The 14,011-nt window shown below is 48.6% G+C and overlaps 6 protein-coding genes across 6 annotated transcripts; 3 read left to right on the top strand and 3 right to left on the bottom strand.

Moving 5' to 3' along the window:
* Positions 1-1,518: 1,518 nt before the first annotated feature.
* Positions 1,519-2,041, bottom strand: DEU56DRAFT_915683 (uncharacterized protein; the record flags this gene model as incomplete). Its single annotated transcript, XM_041357774.1, has 3 exons — positions 1,519-1,563; positions 1,617-1,811; positions 1,880-2,041. 3 exons carry the CDS (start codon positions 2,039-2,041, stop codon positions 1,519-1,521), a joined length of 402 nt encoding a protein of 133 aa, XP_041205433.1.
* A 434-nt stretch (positions 2,042-2,475) lies between these two features.
* DEU56DRAFT_742251 (uncharacterized protein) lies at positions 2,476-2,897 on the top strand (the record flags this gene model as incomplete). Its single annotated transcript, XM_041348922.1, has 2 exons — positions 2,476-2,610; positions 2,658-2,897. 2 exons carry the CDS (start codon positions 2,476-2,478, stop codon positions 2,895-2,897), a joined length of 375 nt encoding a protein of 124 aa, XP_041205432.1.
* Positions 2,898-4,953: 2,056 nt separating this feature from the next.
* DEU56DRAFT_958603 (uncharacterized protein) lies at positions 4,954-6,094 on the top strand (the record flags this gene model as incomplete). The annotated part of the gene is made up of 3 exons (XM_041359281.1): positions 4,954-5,078; positions 5,132-5,938; positions 5,989-6,094. Coding segments are annotated over 3 exons (1,038 nt in total), but the record flags the coding sequence as incomplete, so codon positions are not given.
* A 2,606-nt stretch (positions 6,095-8,700) lies between these two features.
* Positions 8,701-9,806, top strand: DEU56DRAFT_820208 (uncharacterized protein). Its single transcript, XM_041354063.1, has 5 exons — positions 8,701-9,158; positions 9,215-9,322; positions 9,374-9,444; positions 9,500-9,581; positions 9,628-9,806. Exons 1-5 carry the CDS (start codon positions 9,030-9,032, stop codon positions 9,688-9,690), a joined length of 453 nt encoding a protein of 150 aa, XP_041205430.1. The 5' UTR covers positions 8,701-9,029; the 3' UTR covers positions 9,691-9,806.
* A 132-nt stretch (positions 9,807-9,938) lies between these two features.
* On the bottom strand, positions 9,939-10,605 carry DEU56DRAFT_915680 (uncharacterized protein; the record flags this gene model as incomplete). The annotated part of the gene is made up of 5 exons (XM_041357773.1): positions 9,939-10,001; positions 10,051-10,129; positions 10,187-10,275; positions 10,331-10,419; positions 10,557-10,605. 5 exons carry the CDS (start codon positions 10,603-10,605, stop codon positions 9,939-9,941), a joined length of 369 nt encoding a protein of 122 aa, XP_041205429.1.
* Positions 10,606-11,560: 955 nt separating this feature from the next.
* Positions 11,561-12,131, bottom strand: DEU56DRAFT_820196 (uncharacterized protein). The gene is made up of 3 exons (XM_041354062.1): positions 11,902-12,131; positions 11,730-11,848; positions 11,561-11,675 (listed from the first exon to the last, which is right to left on the bottom strand). The coding sequence occupies exons 1-3, from the start codon at positions 12,046-12,048 to the stop codon at positions 11,612-11,614; spliced, it is 330 nt and encodes a 109-aa protein (XP_041205428.1). The 5' UTR covers positions 12,049-12,131; the 3' UTR covers positions 11,561-11,611.
* Positions 12,132-14,011: the final 1,880 nt, after the last annotated feature.

The following is a 14,011-nucleotide window of genomic DNA, read 5'->3' as shown; positions in this document are numbered from 1 at the left end:
TGGCTATCATTCCTCCATCAATCACGAATCAAACTACGCTGATGATCGTGACTGTAAAATCTCATTGAGGGGCTGTTCTAGCGCCTTACACAGTCAGTGAGTCAATGAATTGTTAATTTGCAGCTTCCTATTGAATAATAGAGTCGAGAGAAATTTCCACCAGACGAACTTTATTGGAGATGACTCAGAGATCCAAGAGATCATCATATATCGAGTCGCGCTGATCAGCGAGCTCACTATATCGTGGTGGCGAGTCTCGTAAATATTCGAGATTTGCTCGCGAGCAAGGTACTTAATCACCGTCGACGGCGCTTCAAGTGAGTTCCTTAAACGTCCGTGCCCTAATTTTTAACTGACTCCATTGATCCCTGAAACACTTCCCCCTATCATAGCCAAGATTCAGTAATTTTGCATTTGGCGAAGTCCAGCTTCTCAGCTTCGCCGTTTAACCTACCGAATCTTCGCAATTTGTCACAAATCCGACGTGCATAGGTCTTACGTTGTGGTTTACACCTCATGATCATTATCTTTCTCTTCCTTCGAGCTCAAGCTTACTCAGGCTAATGCACCCTTCATTATGACCCCGAGGACCCACGAGGTGCACCAGAAGGCGATCGGCTGCAATCCCCGCCGGCGTATCACATCACATTGCATCCATCCATATCCACGCAATGCCAGCGCCCACGACGCCAGTACTAGTTCAAGGCATTCTGGGTCTGTGTCGTTGGCATCTACCAGTTTAAAATCCCCAAACGAGGTCGAAAGGTGTTCAGCTGAGGCTGGCAGTACCAACGTCGTGAAAAGGCTGCTGAAGGATTTTAGTGCGACCGAACAACTCGCCATCCCTTGGGCAAAGAGGCAGGCGATTATGAACCCCGTGACAATAACGGGCTGGCTCCGCAATATAACGCAGCAGGAAAAGAAGAAAGTATCAGCTTCATATCTCTAGACGAGGTCAAAGATTCAATATGGCCGTGCGTGGTTTGCAGCTACTCATTTATGGTCAGCATTTAACTAATCGTCATCATCTCTATCTAGTTTTCTCAGAGTTCAAGCTCACCAAGTGCGATCGGTTCCGTCCTGGTCACGATTAGCTCAAATCGGCGTTCGCAGGATCGCTTGGACTCGATCTATTGCGTATGCTGGTTGTTGACATCATCCATGAGTGTGAACTGGGCATTTGGGAGGCTCTATCTACCCACTGGCGAGGATTCCATGCCCTTCCTAGGGGCCCGCGCAGTTGGCCAAACAGGATCACAGGCGCCATGTGTTGCGGGTGGCTGAAGAAGAGACCGTACTCTGCCGCAGGTCCTCCCCCTCCCTCCACCTTTTACCCGTTTTCTAATATGATGGGTGCAGATTGATTGGACAGTTCTGAGTCAGCATGAATTTGCGATTGATGGAGGAATGCATGAAGCAACTCATGACAGCCCATGACGTGTTCTGGAATGAACTAGCAGCCGGGTATCGGAAACGAAGGTCGCCGCCCTTGTCAATGACGTCATGCTGACAAAGTTCTTAAGGGAGAGCAGCAGCCGGGTATCGGAAACGAAGGTCGCCGCCCTTGTCAATGACGTCATGCTGGCAAAGTTCTTAAGGGGGGGTATGACACTCACCGGTATTGGGCCTGCGCGCTGGCTATATGCCATGCGGAAATTTGGGCCGGCGATAGGGGCAACCTGTGAAGCATCACCTGGGTTAGGTGGCTGGCTCCACCGAGGGCACGCTTTGAAGGAGAGCTGGACGACTGGGAGGCACACAATGTTGGGATGTGAGTGCAGCCATTGGCTCTTGTAATGGCGCTTCTCACCCTTTAAACCAGATTCGTGGATCGGGATATGTTTATGCACACTCAGTTAGGCATAGGGTATCCAGTAACATGCGCAGGATGGCTAGGGACTCCCTGGGGAGTGAACCATTGGGCGATGTTGTTGGTGCAGCAGGCAGTGGCAACCTCGAGGCGGATACGGGCAGTAACCGTGACGGTTATGGGGGGTGGCGATGAAGAAGAGGTAACTGAATTGTCACTTATTGCGGCCATGTCTTCGCAGATGAAGAGAAAAACTCATAATTCTCAATCGCAGGATATACACCGTCCAAACCGGCACTGCACATCGGACCCCGATTCAATCCCCTATCCGTTACTAACGGCCAGGTCTCATATGGAATTGTCAACCTATCAAAATTTGGCGTCCCCCTTGACAAGTCTCGCTCCGAAGCTATGTAGACGTCCTGTCGCAACACCGCATGAGCCCAACGGGCACGTTCCGTTACCCGATAACCGCCCGGTTGAACGGCGGTCATTCGGTAAGACCACTGCAAACCATAACGTCCGAAGCAAGCTAACTATCCATTAGGTTAGAACACCTCCACGCTCAGTGCATGGGCCCTCAATTCAATCCTCAGTCAGTTGCTTAGTCTTACTGATCTACGAAGACTCACCACCCTGCCCTTCGCCTCTCAACCCTTCACATCATGACTCGGCCCAACGGCACACAGGACCCCCTCAACGCCAACGAGGAGTGGGCACAAAGTATAATCAAAGATAATCCCTATTTCTTTAGGACTCGGCCACCATGCCGCAGAACTCCAAGGTGTGCCTTGTGCCTTGTCGCACACCCCTCCGTTGTTAGCCACGTTTTCTTACTGTCATTTAGGTCCTTCAGATTGGCTGCTCTGACTCGCGAGTGCCGGCCTCCATCGTCACAACGTCCATGCCTGGCACTATCTTTGTACACACGAATACCGTCAAGCACGTATCAACCATTCATCGGACTCCTCGAGCACATTACGGTCATTATCCCTGCAGCCAATTACACATCTTCGACGACAACGCTCACTCCGTCCTGGCATATGTTGTCAAAGAGGTCGGCGTCGAAACGCTCAGCCTCTTATGATTATCATGGTAACGCTTCGATCGCCCCTCTAACGGGCATACGCTACAGTTGGCCTCGTCGGTCACGGCGTCTGCAGAGGTGCCAAGGAGCCGCCGCCCAGCACAACTTGCCTCACCCCAACCCACTCATACATTGGTTGACCTCCCTTACCCAACTCGTTCGAACCCTCGACCACTCAGGTCATCCAAAACTCATGCTGCCTATGTAGAGAAATATGGCAGGAACGTCCGTATAAGAGGGCTTGGTCCTGTGAGTAACTCTTCTTTAAATCACGAAACTCGCGAACAACTGTTCGATGCAGTGGGACGAACGCCTTCTCACCCTTTACCCATGTTTCTGTAGCACACATGTACTACAGAAGCATAATCTACGAAAAACCGTGGTAATCTCGAAGAATTATCACGAGCCTCATTGGTTTGGTATGCCAGCTGCAGAGGGTCATGTTCATAAGCGTCAACGGCGCGTTGCCACTCCTGCATTTTCCATTCAAATATGCTGCACTTGTGCTCTTTGTCTTTAGCAAAGGAGAGAGCTCAAAGATAAATGGATAGATACGATTCAGGAAGTGAAGGAAGACCAGGCAGCCTCGGACAAGCAGAACTCCGGCCGTTTTGGAATAGACGTCTGTCACTGGATCAGCCGAGCGACCTTCGACGTAATTGGGTTAGCAGGTAACTCATGTTGGGTCGTGCATCCATCCTTACCTGACCATCACGTATCACCCCAGGCTTTGACCACTTCAACGCTATACAGAACGAGTCGGACGAGCTCTTTGCTGCGTATTGTCCGAGGTTGCTGTCTCGCAGGGAGATGGGGTTAGGACAGTTCTGGGGATTTACTTTCCAATCCTGAAATAGCCTTTTCGTATGTTTAAATCAATTTACTCATGAATGTAATCCTGGCTGAGCTTGCAATGCAGCCCGATAAGAGGGCCAAGACCGTCCACAGATGCCAAGAAAACTATTCGCCACGTAGCAGGAAAGCTAGAGCAGCAGGAGAAATCCAGGATTTTGGATGGAGAGAAGAGCGGTTCCTCATATGTTGCGTGAGTCAACTGTCATTTCTTTCTGTCGGTTGGCTGACAAATTCTTAGTGAAATCCAATATTGCGACAGACCTCCCACCAGATCAGCGAATTTCCAACGAAGATATATTGCACAACATCAATACCTTCATGTTCGCAGGGTCTGATACGACATCTCTCGCTCTGACGTGGACGTTTCTGCTCCTTGCAAGACATCCAGGCTTGCAGACTCGTCTTCGTACGGAACCTCTCTCTATCGTACCGACTACCCCGATATCGCGACTGTCACCTGAAGAAATCGAGTCTTTACACAACACCTTGCAGAACTTGCCATATCTGAACAACATTTGTCGGGAGTCCTTGCGTCTGATCCCTCCAGTCCATTCTTCCCTCCGGGTTGCAACACAAGTTGACGAGATACCTGTACCATATTATGTCCGTTTGAGCGACGGCACGGTCTCGGAGCAATCTCTAACACTAAAATTCGTACAGACACGCGCACAATCTTGCAGAATGCTATAATCTCCTCTGACTTCTGAAAATACAGGGTAAACAAGAAAACTATCATTGATAAGACACAGCGGACTCGCCTTAATTCAGCACACAGGACCTCAAACTCACGCCGTGTCATGCCCAGCGTTGCAACAACAGAGAAACGCCTTGAGCCTCCTCCAAACCCCCAATCGCACCCTTCCGGTCACATCTCGCATCACCGCATCTTCTAAACGACCCGCCTCAACGTGAGTAGACCTTCTTCGTCCATAGTAGCGCACATCAGGCGCCCTCGGTGGCAAAAGAGTTGGGGCACGTGCTAATTGCTAATGATCACTTCAGCGATCATGCATGAACACAACTTGATGGTTACTTACGGGATCCATGGGGCCCATGTTGAAAGATGGTTAGATGAGTAGGTGCGTTGATCGATGATGATTTGGGGGGATTGATCTTGGCCAGTGAAACTCAGTGCAGTGCACGGCCCGGCTTCAAATCGTGGGACATGCCAAACTGGGTCAAACCGACGGCCTGAGCCGCGGCTGATCTGCAAGAGATCGACAAGGAGTTCGTACGAGCCGTGTTCAGCCAGCTTAGATGCGGTAGCGAGGACTATGAGTGGGATATTTACGCTTTAGCATTTGAGGCAGCCCTCAATACCAAAAGGTGCAGTTCATTTATTGATGTGTGCGTCAGTAGCACTTATGTTGGTGTTGCAGTGCTCTGAAGCTCTCGCGGACTTTTTTGTCGACAGCTCGAGATTCCCTACCGCACTGGGCAGCCCACGCACGTCTCGAGCGCTTGCGCGAGCACGTCGATGATGCCCGTAAGGTCTATCAAACGGTGCCCGTAACCTCTCAGCACACACACACCCAGCCTTTCGTTGGTCAGTTATGGTGGGATTGGGCTGAGATGGAATGGCTTAGTGGTAACGAAAATGCGGCACTACGTGTTATCCAGCGCTCAGTCAAGATCGAGGGTACGGGTGGTATGGTAGTTCTTCGTGTAAAACGCAGCCTCGATGATACGATTAGCTGCGCTCACGAGCAGTGGAAGGACCGGGAAGCTTGGATAAAATTACGAGCCTTTGTCGAGCTGCTTACTTCCTCATCTCAAGATGCGGCACTCACGGTCTTAGACTCTCAGCCTGCTGCCAGTGTTAATGAGAATCCTGGTCGGAGAGAGAGCATGATGGTTGCATCTCTTATGCTACTGTACAATCATTCAGTCATACTACGACGTCCTACTCCGACAGCTGTCCTGAGGGATCGACTACAGATTGCCGTCGACACTTACTTGGACAATAGCCTGGTGTTGGGCATGTTTCTAGAAGCTGAGAAAGGGCACGGTATCTGGGGTCGCGTACGGGCTCAACTCGGACAAAGCACAGCCAATGGAGGCCCAAGAGAAAAGAGCATTTCACGGCGTATCGCAGAAGTGTGGGTCCCAGGGTGGGAGAAAGTGCGATGGCAGAGTGAGATCGAACGGACGAGGAGCGGACTTGCTGCGGCTGCAGAGAGCGAAAGGTTTGTGATATCGTTTTGCTCCGGCTGTCATGGGTTGACATCATTTTCAGGACTGCAGGAAGCGCTATTTTGTGGCGCGTCATTTTGGAATTTGAGATTCGGGTCGGGGAGTTGCAAAGGGGGAAGAAGCTGCTTTACAGAGCAGTGAGTGAATGAATGTGGAATGGCGTCACCTGCGATGGCTCCGGTAGAGTTGCAAATCTGTGAGTCCGCTCCACACATTACGCGCACCGTGACCAGTACTCACCCGCATACAGCCAATCAACCTTTCCTGGAGTACCAGCAGCACTATTCAACGAGCTTGGAGCACTCACTGGCCTCGAGTCTTTGCAAGTCGTTCAAGTTGGAGGTAGCAGTATACCAGGTATGTCGCCACGTCTTATCATTGGCATGATCTGACGCAAGTTGCCGTAGACGAGAGAGAAGTGGTCATAGGTCGGAGCCCTAGGAAGGTGCTTGCTTCCATAGGTCAAGGTAAAACAATGTCGCGCTTCCTCCCCTCCACAAAGATGAATGTAGGTTGTCGTGTTTTCTTTTGAAATCCCCTTTTGAATTTCGTCTCCTAGCAAATGATGGAGCATCTGGGGAAGTGGGCTATGCAAAGCCCTGATGACAAGGTGCGGCTTGAAGTCCAACGACCACAGCGATCGTGGTGCTGATGCTATATACAGACCATAATAATCTCGCAGTGGACCGAATGTCTCATGCACAACGGTAAGCTTGTGCGCTGCTGCGTTTTCCCTCTCGTGCTTCAGCCTTCCTCTTGGCTTGAGCAGCCTCGCGCTCCTCTTTGATCTTTCGGAGACGAGCGTCTCAAACTTATCTCCGACTTCCTTGCGGAGAAGAAGATACCCCATGTCAAGTGCGAATCTTCTGATGACCTCGTACCTGCTTATCTGAATTAATTTAATCTTTCAGTTTAGGTTTCATGGGTCGATGGGTCGTAGTCAAAGAGATCAGGCTGTCCGAGTTTTCATGATGGGCAATACCGCACAGGTCATGCTCGATGTCCCTGGAATGTGGAGGTGTTGGGTTGAATCTGACAAGGGTCAATCGTACGCCTCCCTACTTTCTTACATCGCTGCATTCTCACTCCTCACAGGTGTCATCTCCCTGGATCTTGAGTCATGATGTTGTCCAGACGTGTCAAATGACCATACTACCCCGCCGAGTCAATACAGGGGGGCGCTCTGCACGTTGTTTTTTTAGCATGCAAGGGGTCATTCATCGTTTACGTTGTACTTTCCTGCATCGTCCGCACGTATCTATTGTAAGTACTACAAGCGATCCCCTTTGGTCGGCAATAAGCAGTATGGTATGCAGATTCGATGTCATGATTCCGAGTCAAAGCCAAATACTATGCACTCAACGATGGGACTGATTCACGACAAGCGATCTTGTGCGCTACAGTAATGTGAACCACAATCATCAATGCATCACCAGTGCAATGCTCGGCTTTGTTCTTCACTTCAGATTGGAAGCAAGAATATTAATTAATGATAGGCATCTGCTGAACGTATAGTAGTCTGCCTGTGGGAATTCAATACCCTGGTAAGTGCGGCACTGGTTGCGGAATTGTTAGTCTGCGGTTGGGACATATTGCAGACCATACATTGGCATCAGCAAACCGTGAAAAATTGCCTTATAATGTACAACTTGAATTGGGGAATATGAGAAGGTTCAACCAGGGTTACTGGGATACCCTGTCATCTCCTCCCGGCTGTGATGCCCCAACAACGACATATTATCACAAACTCCCTTGCAAATACAGATATGAGGACCATTGCGAAAAACGCTGCCCGTGAGATAGTCTTATATACCCTTGCAATTGAAAACTTAAATAACGGAAACGACAATGCTCGACAAGGCGAACACACCTATACTGTCATCTCTTACCGGCTGTGATGCCCCAACAACGACACATTATCGCAAACTCCCTTGCAAATACAGATACGAGGACCATTGCGAAAAACGCTGCCCGTGAGATAGTCTTATATACCCTTGTAATTGAAAACTTAAATAACGGAAACGACTATGCTCGACAAGGCGAACACACCTATGCTGTCATCTCTTACCGGCCATGGTGTTGCGAAGACGTGACCTCGTCACAAAATACTAAATGTCGTCTAGATTCGCAGACTTACATAGGTATATAGCAACATCACAAATTTCTCGCACTTTAAATACCCATACCTAGCAAGAGCAAATTTATATCTCTCTATAGGTCACACGGGTACAATATCAAGGACTCCTCAATTCACTGATGCAAGAGTTGCAGATGATGCCTATCTTAGGAATGGCAGCCCGACTGTCGCGCGATGCATTGTCCATCCTTAGTCCAAGCCTCCTGGGCCCGTAGGCTCTAGTAGTATGTAGTTAGACTTGAAGCTTACTTCGGAAGTCGAGCGAAGATCAACTGCCACATCGCTGAGTCGGCAACAGGAAGCGCAACGAGAGTCACAAAAATAATCAATGAAAACACTGGCAGCAACGAAGGAGAGACATCAACGAAGGAAGGGCAAGGCGATGGCTGAAGGTATGAGACTCGAGAGATCATACGGGGAGTGAGAATATGTTGTACCGCTCGGTGATCGCTACGCATTAATCTGAGCTTCTGATCATGTTGAGTAGTGGGGCCTTTTCGTTGTGAATACCATGCGCATGGGTGCTCAAATCGCCGTTACAGACTTTGTTTGCTTAGAGTTTGGAGTTGTTTGGAGGAACCGAGTTCGAATCATAACAAGCCTGAACCAGCTGGGTACTTACCATGAACCCAACAGCATGCATATTTCGGTAAGTCTTTCGCTTCCAGTTGCTCTCCCGCAAAAGTTCAGGTAAATGTCATCACCCTGTACGCCACTCAATGGCGAACGACCATTCCGGTTAGATTAGTTATGAGAATGACGAGAAGTCGCAGTCACAACTTGAATTACTACATCTCATTGGACACGTGAGTGGACCACTTGCTTTAATTCGGAGGAGTGATTGAATTAAGGCTGGGCCTGAATCACAGGTATAAAGGTAGGAGATTAATATTTCATCATCCCATCATTCAAACTCACAAATTCATTCAATCTCTGCATCATCCACCATGACTTTACCTGAACCCGGCGTCTATTGGATTATCAGTTCCACTTTAACGGATGCTTGTGCTAGTGTCCACATAGGCGAAAGGTCGCTTCGTGCAGCTTCCCTCGGCTCGAGTGTCCACTACCAGAGGGTAAGCTGAAAGACTTTAGTACCCTCCGTCAACCTGACCACTCACGCTAAGTTTAGTGGCGCCTGACCTATATTGAACCTGATGGCGACAGCCCTGAGGTGTACTGCGTTCTCACTGAGGCTACAAATGATTCTTTTACATTAGGTGTCAATATCCAACAACTAGTTCGTGGTCTACCGTAAGATCGAAATTATGGAGTTAAACATCATTTTTAGGGCGAGAATGTCTCAGGCTTGGACTCCCCCCAGCGCTGGGTCATCAAGGAAACTGGCTCTTCCACGTACATGTGAGAGATGATCATCCTTGTTTTATCTTGGCGTGCTGAAGCTCACGGATTGCAGTCTTTACCAGTTACGGCGTGACGATGACGGTGACCCTGGCATTAAGTTCGTTTGGAGCGTCCAACAGACCTTCAATCCGCCGGTGCGTGCAAGTCCTTCCTAAAGAGTCTCTGCTTAATCCAGCGCAGATCTATATCTCTTACGAAGGCGAAACGCGAGCCCAGTCCTGGTTCTTCATACCTGCATTTTAAGCATTGATATATAGATGTCGTATAATCTATTTACCTATTATTGCAGATCCTATCGTTGTGATCGACGACTATCATCGAGAACTCGGAATCAAGTACTTATCCAATTCCACCAATGCAAATCGAATCGAATTTTTTTTGCCACCGCTCAGTGACATGCTGGCATTCGCATAGACAAATCGTACAACAACTGCCCAATTTCAGAAACTAGGTAAATACATGACACGATGGCATCTGTATCCCGATGCTTATTATGGGGCGCGCACGAAGCCCCAACACTGGGCTCGTGTTTGGCCTTTGTACGAGATATAGATCTGCGCTAGATTAAGCAGAGACACTTCAGGAACAAGGAATTGCACGCACCGGTTTGCCTGTTTCTTCAAGTTGGACGCTCCAAGCCAATTCGATGCCGGCGCCACTGTCATCATCACGCTGGTAGAGACTGCAACACGTGAGCGTCAGCACGAAAGGTTGAAACAAAGATATGATCATCTCTCACATGTAGCTGGTAGTGTCAGCTTCCTTGATGAGCCAGCGCTGGGGGAGGTCTCTGGCAAGCCCAAGACATTCTCGTCCTACGAGTGGTGTCTAAGCAGCAAGTTCGGTCTTACGGCAGACCACCAACTTATTGAAGGGCATTTACACCCAACATGAAATAATTTTCCAACTTCTCGGTGAGAACGCAGTACCTCTCAGGGTTGTTGCCATCAGGTTCGATATAGTTAGGCGCCACTAAACTTAGTGTGAGCGCTCAGGACGGCAGGAGAATAATTACGTCTTTCAGCCTGCCTTTTGGCGGTAGGAGCCACTTGAGTCAAAGGGAAGTGCACAAAGCAGTCCCCCATCCCTGGGGAGACTAGCGAACATACCCGTGCCGGGACTCACGATCCAATAGACGCCAGGTTCAGTTAAAGTCATGGTGGAAGATTGAATGAATTTGTGAGTACGGATGTATACGGATGATCATGAAATATTAATCTCCTACCTTTATACTTGTGATTCAGACGCGGCATTTATGGTAAGTACCCTGCATCACTCGGACCTCATATCTCGGTTCCTTCAAATCCTGAGCAAACAAAGTTCGAGCCTCTGTGACGGCACTCACTGAGTTACAACGAACAGACCCTTAGCCCATTCGAGGGAATCATATCTTCGTCACAATCCGTGGAGCCCAGCACAGCTGTAAGTATCGTGTTATGCGGGAAGCATCTGATATCAGTGGGCTCGATGAGAATGCGTCAAAGAGTAGTGCCCTTCATCGCTTGATTAGATGTCGTACCGTATCGATTAAGGATGTGCAGAATCTCGCGTGTACATGGGCCAGCCAACACGTGGAGCTGCGCGTCCGCATGGTGGTCAAACTTGTGCGTGAAAATCTGTGGGCGGAACCAACTTGTAGTAGTGAGGAGAAGTAATATAACCAAGCATGCTGAGAAGGTAGTTTCCAGCCTCTGAAAGACCAAATGATGCGTACCGGAACGAAATGCTGGTTCTCCCTCAGGTGATGATAGTACCGCAGCCAACCAAAACCGATTTACTTGGTCACCTATTAGTACAAGATCAATGCGATAAAGCATCTCTTGTCGACTGATGTGGCCAAGAGGTTGTATCAATCACGACGACTTGAAGCACAGTAAGCGCCAACTAGCACATAAAACGGCAGAAAGAAGCGCTGAACGTACAACCTGTATGTGGGACACCACGTGTCTACAGCAAGGCCGACATTTGGATTCAGCAATAGTATCCTGTAAAAGATGTAACTTGTAGACCACTCACCATAGCGCATGTAAGTGACTGCTCCCTCCTCGATGCTCTTGCTGACTGAGTCGCTGAACAAGATTCGATGGCGATTACCACTCACAGAGTATCGCTTCGGCACCAAGACTTGCCGAGCGTGCACCCAGACTTTGTCACAGACGCAGACTTAGAGTCTGCGCAGACCTGGATTCCGAAGCTTCGCAGCATGTTTTTTATATGTTTTCGTAAGGCTAAATGACTGGTATTAGTATAAACTAAACAAATGTGGTATTAGGCAACTCAACGACTCAAGTTTGCCTTTTACACGGTCTCCGGTCGCCGTGGGATCGATCTCGTGGAATTCTGGCAAAACGACAGCGCCGATCCGCTTGTAGACACTGGCCTTCGTTTCGCCAGAGGTATTCTGATGGATTCATGAAGTTAATGGCACTGATAGCAAAGCTTAGTATTACTCACCTCGTGTTGGTCTTTCTTTCCAAACAACACCTTGTAATTAGCTTTTTGACTGAGTTCCGCGATGAGTTTCCACACTCGTGAATGGTCATCCTCGCTCCACGGAATTTCCGGTAGTGAGATCTTGGGGTTCTTGGATTTACCAGCCATATACAAGCTTGGACGATGAACTACTGATGGGCGTGATAAACGATGAGCTCGATTTGGTATATGCGGTTTAATTTGAATTATTTTGCGCCCGCTGGAAAATAATTCGTTTCGGACAACAGCGAAAGCGAAAGCAACAGCGGACAGCGGGCTACTCTGAGCTCCCCTAATGAAGACACGTTACACGCATCGTTTTCGTCGTGCATCACATTGTTTTCGTCGTGCATCGTCTTGTTTTCGTCATGCATCGTATCATTCCTGTCGTTGTCGTTTTCGTCAATGTTGTCTATCGTATATCGTTCTGTGTCGTTCTCGTTGCGTATTTTTCGTTGAAGTCCAGATGTGTTTGCTCACGTGCACCGAACAACTCCCTCGGAGTCGTCTGACAGGCACACTCACCACATCCCCAACAGATGTCTCTCTGCTACCACCATGTCCGCCAGCAACATGGATTTTCCTTCTGGACCCACTGCTCGATATCGATACTTGCATGATTTCAAAATCCTGTCTCTTTGCGCAAATGTACAATCTTTCGAGTAGACTCAGATCACAAGCTCCCGTGCCCCTATCTTTACCGCTGCTTCACCAGATTTATTCAATGATCCTCACTCATTTGCAGGGTCTACTCCTTCTGGATTCTCTCAGATGCTCTTGTGTGAGTTGCTCAATTTTTTCATGCTGTTGGCTCCCACATTGTGTTCTAGGGCGCATATATGCACAGCCCACACCAAATTTCATTTCGGAATCACCAAGACAGTCCTGCAGTGCCCCAGCGCTTAGCCCGATCAAGCAAACGAACGACGACGAACACAACACCAAGTCAGTTGTAAAAACCGAGGGAAAGAAGAAGATGTGGCCGGGTGCCGCGAAGAACGCTTGGTAAGTATTAGTTTGCCTATATCTTAATGTTTCGCACTAACCTTTGTCACGCAGAAACTTATGCGCGTGGCGTTGGCTGAAGCAGGTCAATGATACGAGTGGAACAACCGAAGAATTCCACGTGTATTGGGCAGCGCTCGCAACCGCACAGCAGGATGAGTACAAGGCCGACGCAGAGCGATTGCAGAGCGCAGGGACGTGGACCAAGGGTTCTGATTGTGTCGTTTGCGATGGTGTACTATACTAGTATGTTTTTCCTTCTGTTATCTGTCTTTTTCATTGCCTGCCTGCATGTTCCCCCCCGTTTTCGTGCGTTTTCGCCCCCGCCCTGCTATTTACAGTAATTCCCGACTGCACTGTTACATCCTATGTCATCCTATGCTGTCCGCTCTCGTCACCATACATTTTATTTGATAAATATGATTAAATCGCGTGAAATATGTAAACGACGACGAAAATCAGACCCACACGGTCACACCACTGTCGTCACAATACATCCCATTCATTTAACTATTATAAATATGATTGAATCGGGAGACATATGTAATTACGGTGAAAATCCTATATCATCCTGCCCCATCATGCAATATATGGGATGGACTCGAGTGGATTCTGCTTTGCTCGGGAAATTGCCTAGTCAAGAAAAAATTTCCAGATGTCGTCTGCTGGCGCCCGATCCCATCATGTTGGGTTTTCACTGGGAATCAACATTAGATGGCTGCACACATTTCACTAAATCACAGGGTAATCAGCATTTGCGACAGTCTCGATTGGAAGGTACTGGTAACCGCAAAGAGGAGCGAGCGTTGTTAAACCGTAAATTTACTATGCCTGCCATTGATTTCCAATATATATATATATAAATACTCTACCTTCTGCGAGTGATTGGGGGTCTGACAGGTGAAAGCCAAACAAACGCGCTTAGCAAGAAGCTGATCACCCCTTTCCATAGGATTCAGTCATTCAGAGCATGCATATGGCTGCTTATCCATCCATGCCCCAGGATTTTTTTGCACTCCGTCCCAGCCGGGTGGACCCGGAAAATTACATTTTTTGGATGTCCTTGAAATTTATAAAGTCCGATCAG

This window comes from Suillus clintonianus (assembly GCF_016758775.1).
Source record: "Suillus clintonianus strain FC179 chromosome Unknown DEU56scaffold_71, whole genome shotgun sequence".
NCBI lineage: Eukaryota > Fungi > Basidiomycota > Agaricomycetes > Boletales > Suillaceae > Suillus > Suillus clintonianus.
Note: the sequence above shows the minus strand (reverse complement) of the source record. Positions and strands in the feature narration are given on the sequence as shown.

What these genes read in the sequence shown, in the direction of transcription:
- DEU56DRAFT_820208 (XM_041354063.1), top strand. Translation starts at nt 9,030, where the DNA reads ATGACTTTACCTGAACCCGGCGTCTATTGGATTATCAGTTCCACTTTA. An exon ending in CGAGTGTCCACTACCAGAGG is followed by an intron (nt 9,159 to 9,214) that starts GTAAGCTGAAAG and finishes CGCTAAGTTTAG; the next exon opens with TGGCGCCTGACCTATATTGA. An exon ending in AACAGACCTTCAATCCGCCG is followed by an intron (nt 9,582 to 9,627) that starts GTGCGTGCAAGT and finishes AATCCAGCGCAG; the next exon opens with ATCTATATCTCTTACGAAGG.
- DEU56DRAFT_820196 (XM_041354062.1), bottom strand. Translation starts at nt 12,048, where the DNA reads ATGGCTGGTAAATCCAAGAACCCCAAGATCTCACTACCGGAAATTCCG. An exon ending in GAAAGAAAGACCAACACGAG is followed by an intron (nt 11,849 to 11,901) that starts GTGAGTAATACT and finishes TGAATCCATCAG; the next exon opens with AATACCTCTGGCGAAACGAA. An exon ending in GTAAAAGGCAAACTTGAGTC is followed by an intron (nt 11,676 to 11,729) that starts GTTGAGTTGCCT and finishes CCAGTCATTTAG; the next exon opens with CCTTACGAAAACATATAAAA.